This window comes from Narcine bancroftii, chromosome 4, assembly GCF_036971445.1.
Source record: "Narcine bancroftii isolate sNarBan1 chromosome 4, sNarBan1.hap1, whole genome shotgun sequence".
Lineage (NCBI taxonomy): Eukaryota > Metazoa > Chordata > Chondrichthyes > Torpediniformes > Narcinidae > Narcine > Narcine bancroftii.
In genome coordinates this window covers 292,371,767-292,387,886 of record NC_091472.1, presented here as the reverse complement: position 1 = coordinate 292,387,886, position 16,120 = coordinate 292,371,767, and the positions used below count along the sequence as shown (strand labels likewise).

At 37.5% G+C, this 16,120-nt stretch overlaps 1 protein-coding gene and 1 long non-coding RNA gene across 11 annotated transcripts in view; both read right to left on the bottom strand.

Moving 5' to 3' along the window:
- Positions 1–2,491: 2,491 nt before the first annotated feature.
- On the bottom strand, positions 2,492–8,793 carry LOC138760163 (uncharacterized). The gene is made up of 3 exons (XR_011355476.1): positions 8,680–8,793; positions 6,712–6,837; positions 2,492–2,621 (listed from the first exon to the last, which is right to left on the bottom strand). It is a non-coding gene; the product is annotated as an uncharacterized lncRNA (long non-coding RNA).
- Positions 8,794–9,484: 691 nt separating this feature from the next.
- rbms1a (RNA binding motif, single stranded interacting protein 1a) overlaps positions 9,485–16,120 on the bottom strand; it is a 309,299-nt gene continuing 302,663 nt past the window's right edge. For all 10 annotated transcript variants that reach the window (XM_069935379.1, XM_069935377.1, XM_069935378.1 and 7 more), the window contains 2 exons: positions 14,686–14,773; positions 9,485–11,880 (listed from right to left, as the gene is read on the bottom strand). In XM_069935379.1, the coding sequence (XP_069791480.1) occupies positions 14,693–14,773 (81 nt within the window). In that variant the 3' untranslated portion in view covers positions 9,485–11,880; positions 14,686–14,692. The remainder of the gene's footprint in view (positions 11,881–14,685; positions 14,774–16,120) is intronic.

The following is a 16,120-nucleotide window of genomic DNA, read 5'->3' as shown; positions in this document are numbered from 1 at the left end:
TGGTAATAGAATCTAATAATGCCACATTAGTTGTGGAAAGGGACCACATTGATCAACTATGGGCAAATATCCTGAAGCTGAGAGATAAATGGTATGATATACTTGAAGAAGCAGGCATTTGTCAATCAGATTTGGTGTGCCCGATAGTTTTGCTACCCAACTCATAAGGATGCTGAGAATTACTTCAGGGCGAATGTGTTCTTCAAAACAATTGACTTTGTAATCGATGGATTTTCATGTCACTTTTCTGAAGTCAGGGACATTTGTGGACTTTTTTTTATTGGTGGTACTTTAAGCAGTTAGATGAGAATGAGTTGTTACAAAAAGCTAATCAGTTTCAGCTGTAATATCCAAGTCCTATTTCAAATGACATTTAGAGTAAAGTACTTCTTCTTAAAATAATTTTTGATGTGAATTTCAAACTCGATGCTGTGTTCCTGAAGAAATTAATGGTCAAATATTGAACTTGAGATTGGACAGTGTTTTTCCAAAAGTCCTCATCATGTTGCACATCATTCTATCATTTGCCAACAACAGTGGCCCCCAATGAAAGGAGCTTCAGTGTCCTAAAAGATTCAGAGAAGTACTTGGTAAACCCATTGGAGAAGAGCAACAAATAAGGGAATACAGTGCCCTCCATAGTGTTTGGGACAAAGACACATTTTTCCTTTATTTGCTCCCGTGCTCCACAGTTTTAAATTTGCAATAAAACAATCATGTGCCCATTCCAGATTTTATTCATGATTAATTTTGGTTTGACCATTAGGAGTTACAGCACTTTTTACACACAGTTCCTTCATTTCAGGGCACTGTTAATATTTGGGACATAGCAATGGTATGTATATTAAAGTAACCATGTTGCATAGTTTGATGAATATCCCTTGCATGCAATGACTGCTTGAAGTCTGTGGTTTATAGGCATCACCGGGTGCTGAGCATCTTCTCTGGTGATGCTCTGCCAGGCCTCCACTGCAGCCATCTTCAGCTTCTGCTTGTTTCGGGGGCTTATCCCTTGAAGTTTTCTCTTCACCACATGGAAGACATGCTCAATTGGATTTTGATTGGGTGACTGACTTGCCATTCAAGAATTTTCCTGTTTTTAGTTTTGAAAAACTCCTTGGTTGCTTTAGCAGTACGTTTGGGAACAATGTCTTGTTGTAGGATGAAGCACTGTCCAATAAGTTTGGAGGAATTTGCTCGAACTTGAGCAGATGTTTCTATACACTTCAGAATTCATTTTTCTCCTGCCATTACCAGTTACATCATCAATTAAGGTAAGTGCATCAGTACCGGTGGCGGCCGTACATGCCCAGGCCATAACAACCCCACCACCATATTTCACATATGAGATGGTATGCTTTGGATCTTGGGCAGTTCCTTTACCCCTCCACACTTTGCTCTTGCCATCACTCTGATAAAGGTTAATCTTGGTCTCATATGTCCACAAGGTCTTTTTCCAAAATTCTGCAGGCTCTTTTAAATGCTTGCTGGCAAATGGTAATCTGGCCACCCTGTTTTTTGGCTAATTAGTGGTTTGCATCTTGCAGTGTAGCCTCTATATTTCAGTTCATGAATTCTGTGCAGACAGTAGTAATTGACACATCCACACCTGCCTCCTGAGAAGTGTTTCTTATCTGTTGGACAGTGTTTTGGGATTTTTCATCTTTATGATGAGAATTCTTCTGCCATCAGTAGTGGATGTCTTTCTTGTCATATCAGTCTTTTTGCAGTTACTGAGCTCACCAGTGCACCCTTTCTTCTTAATGATGTTCCAAAAAGTCAATTTTGGTCATCCTAAGGTTTGGGTGATGTCTCTTAATGTTTTTTGAGCCTCATTATGGCTTCTTTGACTTTCATTGGCATGGATCTGGTCCTCATGTTGAAAAATGGCAACTGCAGACTCCAAAGGTGATCAAAAGCTTAGAAGCAGGCCTAGCTCTCTTATACCTGCACAAATGAAGCAATTAAACAAACACCCATGAAGACAAATGTGTATGTAATGTGTCAGGACATTGAATGGAAGGAGGAACAGAGCATCAGTTATATGCATGTAAGTATTATGAAAAGTGCCAGGAAAGATTTATAAAGTGGTGAAAGAGGAAAATTGGGTTATTTTTTCACTAACTAAAGAACAGAAAATGAGAATGGAGGTTCTATTACAATTGCATACAATGCAAGTTAGGCTTTTGCTTGAGCACTATGCGATTTTCTGGGCAGATTGCACTGGATAAGGTTGCCAGAAATGGAAGATGAACTAACATGGGAAAGATTGAATAAGTTAGGAATAGTTCCTTTGGACTACTGGAGGCTGAGGGAAGTCATAAATTAGTTCTATAGAGTTAGGATGTTCCTAAATGAAGAAAGAGGATCATTTACTTAAAGCAGAGAGTTTAAAAAAAAAATCAGATGTCTTGGACTTAAAGTAATTGAGAAGAACCATACATTCACCCAGAAAATGGGAGGGGAGATATTTGGAACCCCTCACCTGAAAGGATGGTAGGGAGAAGAACACTCATCTCATCTCAGCAGTACCTGGTTGTGTACATGGATTTTTAGGGCCATGGACCTATTTCTGCAAGATGGGCCCAGTTTGATTGTTTTTTTTTTAATCAGTAGGGATCCTGTGGGATGAATTGTTTCATTATAACCATATAACCATATAACAATTACAGCACGGAAACAGGCCAATTTGGCCCTTCTAGTCCGCACTGATCCAAGTACCCTCTAACCCTATCCCAATCCACCCCTTGTAAATCATTTCGCATCTCCTCAAACCTAACTTTTCCTCACTCAAAAACTTCAACTCTTGTCCCAGGCCTATCCTTTTCCATAATTACCTTGAAGCTAATGGCACCATGATCACTGGACCTGAAGTGCTTCCCCACACAAACCTCTGTCACCTGACCCATCTCATTCCCCAAAAGTAAATCCAACACAGCTCCCTCTCTAATTGGTACCTCCACATATTGATATAAAAAGCTATCCTGCACACATTTTATAAACTCCAACCCATTCAGCCCTTTCACGGAATGGGTTTCCCAATCAATATTTTGAAAATTAAAATCCCGCACAATCACTACCCTGTGCTTATTACAAATATCTGCTATCTCCCTACTAATTTGTTCCTCTAATTCATGTTCCCCATTCAATGGTCTATAATACACCCCTATATATTGTAACTTCTCCTTTCCCATTCCTCAATTCCACCCAAATAGCCTCCCTGGACGAGCCTTCTATTCTATCGCACCTAAGCACCACCGTAATATTTTCTCTAACAAGCAGTGCAACCCCACCCCCACTTGTCCCCCCCCCACCCCCCCCAGTTCTATCACACCTAAAGCAACTAAATCCAGGAATATTTAGCTGCCAGTCACAACCCTCCTGTAACCATGTTTCACTAATTGCTACCACGTCATACTTCCAAGTGTCAATCCATACCTTCAGCTAATCCACCTTCCTTACAATGCTCCTCGCATTAAAATATATGCATTTTAGAGATTTCCCACTTTTTGCTTCCTGTATGCCCCTATCTTTACCAACAGCTCTCTTATGACCTTTTGCAATCGACCTCTGTCCATCTTTGTATAGAGCATCCCCCTTTTCTATCACCTGCCTTGCCCACCCCCCCTCAAACACTGTCTACAAGCTTTCTCTGATTGCACTCTAACCTTCTCCTTGTTGTTCTCCTTCATTTGGTTCCCTCCCCCCCGGCCATTCTAGTTTAAAGTCTCCCGAGTAACCCAAGCAGAACCCTGGTCCCCTTGTTTCATAATTCAATTATGGGTGGAAATACCAATAAGAAGAAGGACAATAAAAGATATGAATAAATATTATTTGTTCTAACCTACAAAGCTTTATACATTTGGCTAATTTATCAAAACTAAATGGAATGAATCATTCTTGAATGAATAAATCAAGTTTTTCAAAATATGTAATAATGTATTGGTCAGTTTATCCATATACCAAAGAATTCATGATTTATAGGATCTTTCCACATGCTCATTCACAGAATAAGTGAGCTAATATGGATAATCACTTTGATTAATGAACTAATGCAACAGTACCCCCTTGTGGATCTAAAATGCTTCAAATGTTCTGAAAGCCCAAACTTTCAGTCATCTGATGTAAAATAATATCATTGACTGATACCACTTTACTGACAGACAGGGAGACAGTTTCTATATGCAGTTAAAAAAAATCATATATAATATCAGTGCCATTATCTTAAAATGACTAAAACATAATTCAGACAAATTTTAGGAGGTTGAAATCAGATAATCTAGCATTTTCAATGACTTTGTGCAATCCAGTTCCATGTATGTTCTGAAATTCTTGTCAATGAGAATGCACAGCTGAACAGTTTCTCTTTGCCACCTAGTTTTGTGACTAATTCATGACTTTCAAAATGTAGACTGTTGAGTGCAACAATGTGTCGTGGAATATGCTGTATCAGAAAATCTCACAAACAGCATATGAATAGTAAGTTAATTAATTTTTGATGTTGTTTGTTGAGGGTCAAGTGTTAGTTTGGCTCCAAGAGCCTCTTATCAACCATATGGCACCAATTTAATTCTTTTGAGAATTATTCCTAATTTTTCACCAATTCTATATAACACATTCAATGCTAGAATGGGCTCTAATTTATACACATCTGAATCTGAATGTGGAGTGCTACATATTAAGTTGTTAACCATATATTGTGAGTGAAAAGAGTATGTAATGTGACAGAGTATGTAGATGTTTTTGGGAGATAAATTGGGAAAGGCTTGTTAGAGTAGGTCACATACAAACACTTTAAGGCAATATGGAGCTCTGCCCCATGCTAGACATATCAGCTACACAGCTTTTGCAAGAGCTTTGAAGAATGCTCAAGAGAGTTCACTGGAGGTTCGCTTGCTGTTGTTGGGGGGGGGGGGGGGGGAGGTCATGTGGTTTTGCAGGCAGAAAGAGTCAGACAGGCTTTCTCTCAGAGAGAGAAAGAGAGAGAGAGACACACACACACTTTCTCTCTCTCTCTCTCTCTCTCTCACACACACACACACACACACACACATCACTTGTACAGTGTTACAGCCAGCAGAAGTAGCTGGGACTGGAACAGGACAAGCTGGCAAGCCCATTTGGAAGATGGCCTGGTCAAAGCCCTGATTCATGCAAGAGGAGTGGACTGGCTGCCTAACGTTTCACTTAGAATAAGGGAAACAAAAAGGAACTCTGTGGTGACCTGAAAGAAAGAGGTTATCATCTGGAGAACCCTGATGGGGGAAGTTTCATCAGCAAGACACTGAAGTGGCTGATTAAAAAGGAACAACAAATCTCTCTCTGAAAACTGACAAGAACCTTCCTGAGCAGTAACCTGGTGAACTCTATAAATGTTAAATTCTGTGCACAGAATAAGAATTGCCTGCAACCGCCTGCAACCAGTGAACTTGGAGGAATGAGAAGTGAAATTAGACTGTGAACCAAAGAATTTTTCTGTACTTAAACACACGTGTGCTTAGAATTAGAAGGGAGTTAAGTTAGGTTAAGTAAGTTAATAGAGTTAAGTTAAAGTGTGATTCTATTTTCAAGTTTAAAGATAATTAAAAGCAACTTTTGTTTAAGTAAGCATTTGTCTTGGTGAATATCTATTGCTGCTGGGTTTTTGGGTGCTCTGGGCTCGTAACATTAAATATCACACTGTGAAATAAGATTCGCTGTCCAGAACTTGCAAATTAATGAGGAAATCATGTTACCATAATTGAAACTTAGCATTTTAATTTGATCCAAATGCAGTATTTTAAATTTAGATGGGTGCAACTTGTAATATTTTAAAGTGGGGCATTATATTGTTGGGTCTGAGCTAAGGTGGCAAATGCTGTTAAATTAAAGGAACTTTAAAACTTCTGCCAACAACTTAAGAATGTTTGAGCAGATTTCAGTCTGGAAAAGATGTAATTTGAAATTAGTAACTGGCGACATAAATTGCCTGACATTCACTTCGTTGAAATATTCAGAATTCAGTGGAATTTCAATAATACGTGGCTGGCACCGTGAAAATGATGGAAAGATAATTTTGTCACAATAATAAAATGGTTCATCTTATCTCTTCAAATAAGTTTTTTTTCTCCCTGCCCTAAATGGACTGACTTCTTTGCTTGTAATGATTGCAATGGAGATGATACTGAATAACTAGTAATGGGAGAAATGAACACTTCTAATGGCAGCAATGGCACTCATTGTTAACCTCAAACATACAACTAACCAATCTCACTTTTGCTGGTTAACTGGGAATGAATTCTATCTTTTCCAACATCATGTACTGTCAACACTAGGATTTGCTGGGCTCTTGCAAGAATGATGCCATCAAAAAACAATAGATAGCAAACCACATATGTTTTCAACCTAATTTTTTAACACTTTGCAAAAAGTAAAACCAAGATCGAGAGGAACACAGAAGATAAACATGAACTCATTAAAATAAGATGAAATGACAAAAAATATTATTTTAGTAGGTATAAAAATTTGAAATGATTACCCTAGGAAATTATAATCTATGTCTATAAAAGTATTTTTAAAAAACTGTTTGTAAGTATTGTAAAAAAAAAGTTACTTATGTTTTATAAGAACATATATTCTAATCAGTTCAATGATTTCTGATAATAATGCTACGAATATTGTGACCTATGAAGGTGCACTAAATTATTGATTTCCACATTTAATTATATATACCTGGACTCAGAAGTCACTGTCAGATTTCCTCCACTAAAATGGTAATTTTTAGTTGTACAGACCATCTTCAACACATTGTTGCAGCAGCCCATCATCCCAATGAGTTTCAAGGCAGCCACCATCATCCTAGTACCAAAGAGAACGACAGTAACAGGCCTCAATGGCGAGCACTCTGTGGCATTTTCCAACCCCATTATGAACTGCTTTGAGCATCTGGTGATGGAACATATCAAAGAAAACCTCCCAGAGACACTGGACCCATTTCAATTCGCCTAGAGATGGGACTGTTCCACTGACAATGCTATAGCTTTGTCCCTTCACTCCATCCTGACCCACTTGGGGAATGACGCCTCATACACCAGGCTGCTGTTTACCCATTTATTTTCTTACCTCGAGCTCTTCACCCCTTCCCTCTCAATTCACAGAGCCAGTCCCCCTCTCCCTGTTTACTAATATGCCCTCCCTCCCTTATCCACTTATTACCTCCTGCCTGTGGTTCACCAAATGCCCCTCCCCACCATCATTTTATTCGTGCACTTACCTATATTTTGGTCATAATTTGATAAAGGGCTCAAACACAAAACACTGGTTACGTATCTTTATCCTTGCTATATAAAGTACACTGTTTGACCTACTGAGTTTCTCCAGCATTGGGCTTTTACTTCTATCATGGTGTATGCAGTTTTCCATGTTTTATTTCTTCTGTTCATTGACTTCAGCTCGGGGTTTAATACAATTATACTCCAGAAGCTCTCCTCGCTAGGACTCAACACCCCTCTTTGTAACTGGTTTCTTGACTTCCTAACGGAAGGACTACAGTCTGCCTTGGTTGACAGCAGAATGTCAACATCAGAATAAAACAAATAGGAGCAGGTCGGCCATCCAGCTCTTCAAGCCTTCTCCGCCATTCCATGAGATCATGGCCAATCTGATGATAGGCTCATCTTCACCTACCTATACTTTCCCCGTATCCCTTAATTTCCCTACTATGTAAAAATATATCCAACCTTGTCTTAAATATATTTACTGAGGTAGCCTCCATGGCTTCAATGGACAGCAAATTCCACAGATTCAACTCCTGTGGGAAAAGCCGTTCCTCCTCATCTAGATTCCAGTGGTTATCAAGTGCTCAATTGAAATCTTGCTAGGATGGTGACCTCAAGGATTGCAGCCTTGATGATCTTTTCAAATTGGCATCACGTCTCCAGTCAGAAGGCAGCAGGTCAAATTGGACTGTTTTAAATATCCATTTACTTCCTGTTCTGAAGTTCTCATGCTCTGTGAACTCTTTATTGTACTCACTTGCACTAGCTAATCCCCTCTAATCATTTCTGACATCTTGTGGGTGGAATTCAAAGGTTTTTAGATCTCCTCCGAGTTGAACATCCTCCTGCTCACTTTTTTCACCTTCAGTAAACACATATACAGGTTGTACCTCTTTAATCTGGCAACATTGCGATCTGGCCATTGCCAGACCACAGAAAATGCTGGAAAACAGAAATGACCCCTAAGGAAATGCTTATGAGCAGTAGCACCATCTTCTGCACCTCTTGGTCTCTTGCTTGACACTTTGAAGGGCTAAAATACAGCCAAATATAAGAAATTAACACAACTATATCACCAAAACACTCACTGCAATGCGGTTTTGGCGCATTAGTGCTGCTAACAGCGCTGCCCTGGTGGCAGATCCACAAACTAATGGTAGCAGATTCCTAATATGCCGGACCACAGGAGTTGCTGGACCACAGAGCTCTGGATTAGAGAGGTACAACCTATATCTAGTTTTGTCTTCCGTTGTCTTTGTTTGCTCCTTGTTGTGGTGAATAGGCACGTCAGGAGGTAACAAGCAAAAATGATGCTGTCCAGAAATAGTATGTATTCAAATGGAGAGTTTTCCACCACACTTCTGACTTGTACCTTGTGGATTTAGGAGAGGCTTTGGGGAATCAGAAAATAGTTGCAAAGTACCTGCTTATTTGATGGCATTGGTGTGGTGCAAGTCTTTTTTTTTTGCCATTTATTGGACCAAACTTGATAATGTTTTTCTTCACTATCTGCGCAGGTTTTCAGTGGAGCCTAGCGCTGCATTAAACCTTGTAAACAAAGACACAATGATAGAATTAAAGCCATAAATAAATCAACGTAAGGTATTTGGATAAGGGAAAATTGGGCTTCAAAAACTCAATGGTAGGTATGAATTAAGGTGCTGGAGAACTTTTCTCTCTTCCCCTTCCATTCTATTTCCTGTTACCGCAACTTCTCTCAGATTCCTCAACATCAAATACCATTAAATTGAAGTTTGATGTTAAAGAATCTATCCCTGTATTCACCAATTCAGGTCTAAGCTGGAATGAGTTCTGCACTGAGTGGCCTCAAAGAAAACCAGAATGAAAGTATTAAACAGGTTAATGGCATCTAAATTCCTTAACCATACCACTGATGACCTCTTATATAATGTTACTGATGATTGGAAGCAGACTACTGAAATTGGGCAATAATTGACCAAATTGGACTTTTCCTTTCATTTGTGGAGATGACCTGAGAGATTTTTTGCATTGTTCGATAAATAATGATCTAAACACAGATAAATACCATCGCTTAAACAGCCTGACAAGAAGTTCTAGAGATGAAAATTATTTGATATGAAAATATCATTACTATATTTGAGTTCCTTTGTAGAAATTTCCAAATAATATTTCAGCTCTGAACACAGTACTATTGAAAGCTCATAATAAAGAGAAATGAGAAATAATCAGATCACTACACTGTCAGATAAAATATTTTAAATTGGTATTTTTTATTCAAAAGTTTTCCAAAAGAAAATGCACAGAAATACTATCAAACCATCTAAATCAATCAATCAATATGTTTTCTTGGCTTAAACAACTTATCTTAGGAAACAAAACTACAGAACGTGTCATTTGGGACCGGACAAATAAGTTACCACTGGCAAGTTTGTGGCACAAGTAAAACGATAAAAAAAAATAACTCTCTTGATCATATAGACATCTCTATGAAAATTTTTCAAACAATCTGTACAAAAGGTCTTCATAAATTAATTTTTTTTATAATTTAATGGTTGTCTACAAGGTGAAGTTTTAGGTACTGATTATTTCTTTTATGTACAGAGATTACTTTTACCAAATCATATCCTGATAACAAGTATGGTATGGCACTCAACTCGATACCAAAACCAGTCAATTCTACAGTTATAGACCTCTTAGATTTCTGTCTTAAACATTTCATACCAATCCAGTAATTATCTGTTGCTTTGATTCTGGAAATCATCCAAGTTCAGGTGATGCTGCAATTTATCTAGATTTTGACACAGATCAAGTAATGCCACAACTACCTTGCTCTTTAAAAGACTACTTTTGTTGAGAGTCTAAAAACTAATTTAAAAATCTCTTAAGCAGCAAACATTTTGAACCTATGAAATCCATTGATAAGAACTTAATATATTGATATATTACAATAATTCGGAAAAATAACTAAACACATGAAAATAAAATATTTACCCCCTAACTCCTGAGCTAGAGTGATTTGGTCTATTGAGAGAGGCAGGGCCAACAACCTGACCAAGCACAACAGAAAACATAGCCTTGAGGTAGATAATTGATCAAAAGCTGACCAGACAAATGCACAGTCATTTGGAAGATGACGTATTTATTTTTAAATACATATCATGAATAAGGTGAACTTTACTTGATATGATAATATAATGAAATTGTCTAACCAGATAAAGCTGTACAAAGTTCTCAGAGATTTCATAGCTTCAAAATTATTCTTATTATATCTAGCACATGTAGTGAAGATGGACAATGATGGAAATAAAAAAAATATAAAGTGTGGCACTGCTTGGATCAAAACCTTCCTTCATGCTTCTATTTTTGTGTCCCTACATTAAAAAAAATTAAATCTAAATACATGTAAAAAGGCACATCAAATTGCAAGCTGGTCCGGCACAAAATAACATAAAAAGAGTATTGAAAAAAATACTAAGCTGAGATCATTTTTGTCTCGTCACTAGCTCAAAGTTCTTTGGTAATGTTAAAAGTGCCAAGTATTTTTTATAAATAAACAACAGAGAGCTAGTCCCCAAAATTTTGCTAATCTTTTAGTTTATTTTCTTATTTAGCTTTTTTTTTTGCAGTAATAATAAATCATTTTCTACCTCACTTGCTACCTTGTGAGAAATCATAAATCATTTCAGCTCCAGCATCCCTTAAAACTTGCTAAAGCACAGTATAAAAACTGTCATGACAAGCTCACCAATTTTTACTCTTTTGTCTACTCTAAGAATTTTACATTGATTAAACCTGAAAAAAGGCCAAGAATTGTTTTCATTTTTTTCTGTTTTGCAGAATTCCCAGCTCATTTTTATTATTAAGAGAATTTTATAACCCAACCACCTTAAAATTTTATCAAATTGAGAAAAACATGACTTTCTTCCTAAAATTTCTACTAAGTTAAGAAAAAATATTAAAATCATTAACAATAAAAAGGTATGATTCACAATGAATCAAACTAATTCGTAATGCTATAAAAATCGAATAATGCTGATTTACAAGACATTATTGAGCTACTTTCTATGACTAAGACCTATATCTTTAAAACACTTCAAACATCTAATAAAACAAAAGATTTAAGGCAGATTGCATTTTAAAAACATCCTGATGACTGTACTCCACCTCTATTGAAGAAGGCATTAACAAAAAGACTCATTAAAATATCACTTCACAACACTCACACTGCAAGCGTAGGACAACAGTGGAAGATACCTGATTATTTGTGACATTTAGGAAATTTTGTAGCATATAATACAGAAGATAAATCATAGCCGAAGTTGTTAGTCTATGAACACCAATCTGGCATGCAACTTGAATATATTTGTTCTGGTTTTGAGAAAAAGATTTTAAAAATAACCTCTTCTTACCAAAATAAACCTATTTCCTAGAGGTTTATATACCTCGATATGAATGTTAGTATTTATTTATACTTGACAGAACTTATTCCAAAATATTTGTTTTAGTTGATTTTATTACAACTATTTTTTCTTAGAATCTGTGCAAAAAATTGATGATTGTTAACAAACATTAGATCAGAAGCCATGATTGTTTCAGTCCTTGTATGTTCTCAGCCCTTGGGTAGAGAGCCATCACTGTATATCTGCAACAGAAAAAATGTGGATAAAGTCTTATTAAGAAATGTTTACCCTTATTGCTCATCAATTTAAAATAACAATGATTTTCTTCCCTCGTTATTTCCCTTTCTTGGCTTTTCACGTCTCATTGGAAGAAAATGCAGACAGCTCAGTGAAAGAAGAAAGAAATGCTTGCTTTTTATATGATGCATTTGCATCCTTAAGATTTTTCAGTAATGTAGCAAAACAAAGGTATCAATTCAAACTATGAGATTACATTGTGTTGTGGGGCATGCATCCATAGCATTATAAACACAGAAACCAAAATGTGACCAGCATTGACACAGTATCTACTCTTTGCTTTACAGCCTCAGCAGAAACTACTCCCCCTTTAGTGTTGTTAACATTGGTGCACCTGCACTTATATTGACTCCAGTCAAATTTAAAGCACATACCAGGCTCATAGCAGCAAAAAATAAAATAAGACTTTTAACAGAAATCATTATTTAAATATTTGAGACTTGATACCAACTTCCCCCAAGCTTTAGGACTCAGAGCAGGAACACACTCTCTCTGCATTAGTTGGCTTGCAAATGGAATGCAAAACTTTTACTGTACAACCAACATGCACTCAGGACATTTAATTATCAATGCAACAAGTCTTATAATGCAGAAGGTTTCTTATTTAGTGCAAACATTCAACTAGATAAACCTGGGATGTCCTAGCTTGGCCTTTTGGTCAGTATTTAACTTAAATTGAGATGAAACTGCTACAATAGAAGAGAAAATGAAAGTCAAGCAATGCCCAAATGGTAATTACCACCTCGTAACATCTCAAAATGTGTGCATGTACAGCTTTTGGTGAAGAAATTTCACCATTACCAAACAGCAAGTATTCTTTTTGAGTTAATGAGATGGCCAATTGAAATGAAATATTGAGAAATAGCAACACTGAATTTAATACATGAAGAAACATGATATGTGGCTACAACAGTTGCTCTATTTATAAAATTTAGGTTATATGTTTTCTAATAATTTTGTTCCTGATGCCTCTATTACAAGAGCAAGAATGTGTATTTGCGAAGGAACAAATAAATATACTGCACACATCTCGCTCTTTAAAATGCTATCTCTGATATTCAGGTCTATAGAATGTAAAAAATCAATGAAAAAAATAGTTCTGTCAAGATTACTGTAAATATTAGTAAGGTACATAATGGAACACCATGAAAAAGATATTTTACTAAAATGTTCAGATTATAAAATAGTCTGGTAAAAGTGGACTTGGAACACTTGGAAAGGCAAAGACTAATCAAATGTTGGTTATGCCTCTATTAGAAGTAATTCTGTCTTACCAATTTAATTTTTTGAAAATTAACGAAATGAATTGTTGAGAAAAATGCAGTTAATATAGTCTCTGTGGATTTCAGCAAAGCGTTTGACAAGGTCCTACATGAGGGACTTCCACCAGCGTTGTCTCCGCTCCATCCTCAACATCCATTGGAGCGCTTACATCCCTAACGTCGAAGTACTCGAGATGGCAGAGGTCGACAGCATCGAGTCCACGCTGCTGAAGATCCAGCTGCGCTGGATGGGTCACGTCTCCAGAATGGAGGACCATCGCCTTCCCAAGATCGTGTTATATGGCGAGCTCTCCACTGGCCACCGTGACAGAGGTGCACCAAAGAAAAGGTACAAGGACTGCCTAAAGAAATCTCTTGGTGCCTGCCACATTGACCACCGCCAGTGGGCTGATAACGCCTCACGTGCATCTTGGCGCCTCACAGTTTGGCGGGCAGCAACCTCCTTTGAAGAAGACCGCAGAGCCCACCTCACTGACAAAAGGCAAAGGAGGAAAAACCCAACACCCAACCCCAACCAACCAATTTTCCCCTGCAACCACTGCAATCGTGTCTGCCTGTCCCGCATCGGACTTGTCAGCCACAAACGAGCCTGCAGCTGACGTGGACTTTTTACCCCCTCCATAAATCTTCGTCCGCGAAGCCAAGCCAAAAAAAAAGACATGAGGGACTACTCCAGAAGGCTAGGCCCCAAGGAATCCAATGAAAGTTGGCAAATTGGGTCCAAAACTGGTGGAGTGATAGGAGGAGATGTGGAAGGTAATTTTGTGGTTCAAAGCCTGAAATATCTGGGAGAGCACTTGAATTGTCATCTAATTCTGCAGCATTGATGGAGAAGGGTATGGTTGGATGATCTCTGTGCTACATAACTTTATTGTACAAAATTCACAAATTTTAGTTAAATTGCCTGTTACATAAAAATAACTAGTTAAAACTTGAATGCCACAGAATGAAAATAATTTTAAAAAGGTTTGCTAAAAATGCGTAACAAACAAATAATTTAAAGAAATTAAAAAAAATCAAAATAATTTAAAAGCAACCTCCTTTTTGCTTTGCCTCCCTAATTCTTAAACCTGAATCAATGGACTCTCACATCCTGTGTGACGCAAGTGGAGAGTGGCAATTTCCCAGCATAAAGCTGAAGAACAGCTTCAAGAACCGGCTTTCTGGATAGATTTCATGTGCCAAATCATGGTACCCTTTCAGCCACCCCCCCCCCCCCCTCCACCTCACCATCTGTCAAAATTCTCCTTTAGAGGACCCAAGTTCAGAACTAAAAATGTGAAAGCAAAATTCATCACTTTTTTCTAAATAATTCTAGCAAATAAACACATTTTGAAGGAGGTATTTATTTCCATTTATAATGACTGCCTTTAAAATGTGCTGTGATGTACTGTATTTCTTTTTAATTTGAGCTCAGGGAATAATGCATCTATTTAAAAAATCATTAACATGTGCGATAATAGTTACCTGAGGATTACTTGCTTTGTTGGTAGGAATAGGGAGAGTGTTCAGTTGATGAATCCACAGAAACTTGCTGATGCTGACCACTGGCCTCCTGAAGTAATAAAACAATGTTGATTTTTGTTTGCCAACACCAAAGGAAGCTCACTAGAATGAAGTCATGTGACTTCATTGTCACCTGTAGCTTCTCACAAATAAACATCTATAATTCAAGTAACTCACAACCATAACTCATGAATTTCATTACACAGGCATAATCATTTTACTGAAAAAATAATGATGCCAGAAAAAGATTATATCATATATTTCGGTGTATAAGTCGAATCGTGAAACACTAAAAAATTTCTCAAAAATGGGAGGAGGGAGGGCGGGGGTCAACTCATATGCCAGATATACTTTGACACTTTAAATTCACTGGAAAAAAACCAGATTGAAGTCAATTTGGCTTATAAGTCAATGCTGGAAGCACCTCCCCACCGCTGGCGCCGCCTGTCCCCAACACCTCCCTACCACTGGGCGTCACCATAACCACTCCTACTTGGGACCCTGAGGTCACTGTCACCACTGCTGCCAGGTAAGCTGAGATTGCTGTTGGCATTCCAGCTCCATCACTGCTGCTGCCTGGTAGCCTGAGGTTTATGCTCCCGCCTGGAGCACGATGTCACTGCTCCAGCTCTGTGGGCCATCGCTGTTGCTGTCTGGTAGGCCAAGGTTTTTTTTTTACTTACTAAATTTACAGCTTTGTTACTAGCGATTGGGATGTTTAAAAAAATTTTGGGTTGATCCTGGGAGGCCCGGACAGCCTGAAAAATGGGGGTCAACTTATATGCCAGATATACCATAAAACTCTTAAAATTAGGCTGAAACATGGGGGTCGACATATGCTGGTCAACTTATAGGATGAAATATACGGTAAATCAAAGTATAACATAAACAGTAATTTTTAAATGTCTATTATCCAGAAGTATTTTGAATATTTTTGCCAATGTCATAATAAAGTCACAATATTAAAGAAACAATAAGTTGTTGTATCAATCATAATATAGTCATGCGGTGCATAATGTCCATTCGGGAAACATCCAACTGCATTTACGTCTGTGGCCCCATCAGGTTATAATAGATTATCCATTGCCTTTTTCTGTACTTATGGTGTGCATATTTTAAGGTTGCAAATTGAAATCAGTATGAGTTAATGATTTAATTGAAGCAACACAATTATTCAGTTGCGTCCGCTACGTCCCGTTCTCTGATCGGAGAAGGGGACATAATCGGATAATATGGTGTTTGTACAATGTCCAAATCACATAACATTCTATTTTATAGAATGTATCGTGGACATTAAGCGACACATGACTATACAGTACTGTATAAAGTTACATCAAAATAATTATGGATTTATCAGAAATGCCTTTCCCATATTACTCCCATCATTTCTAAAATT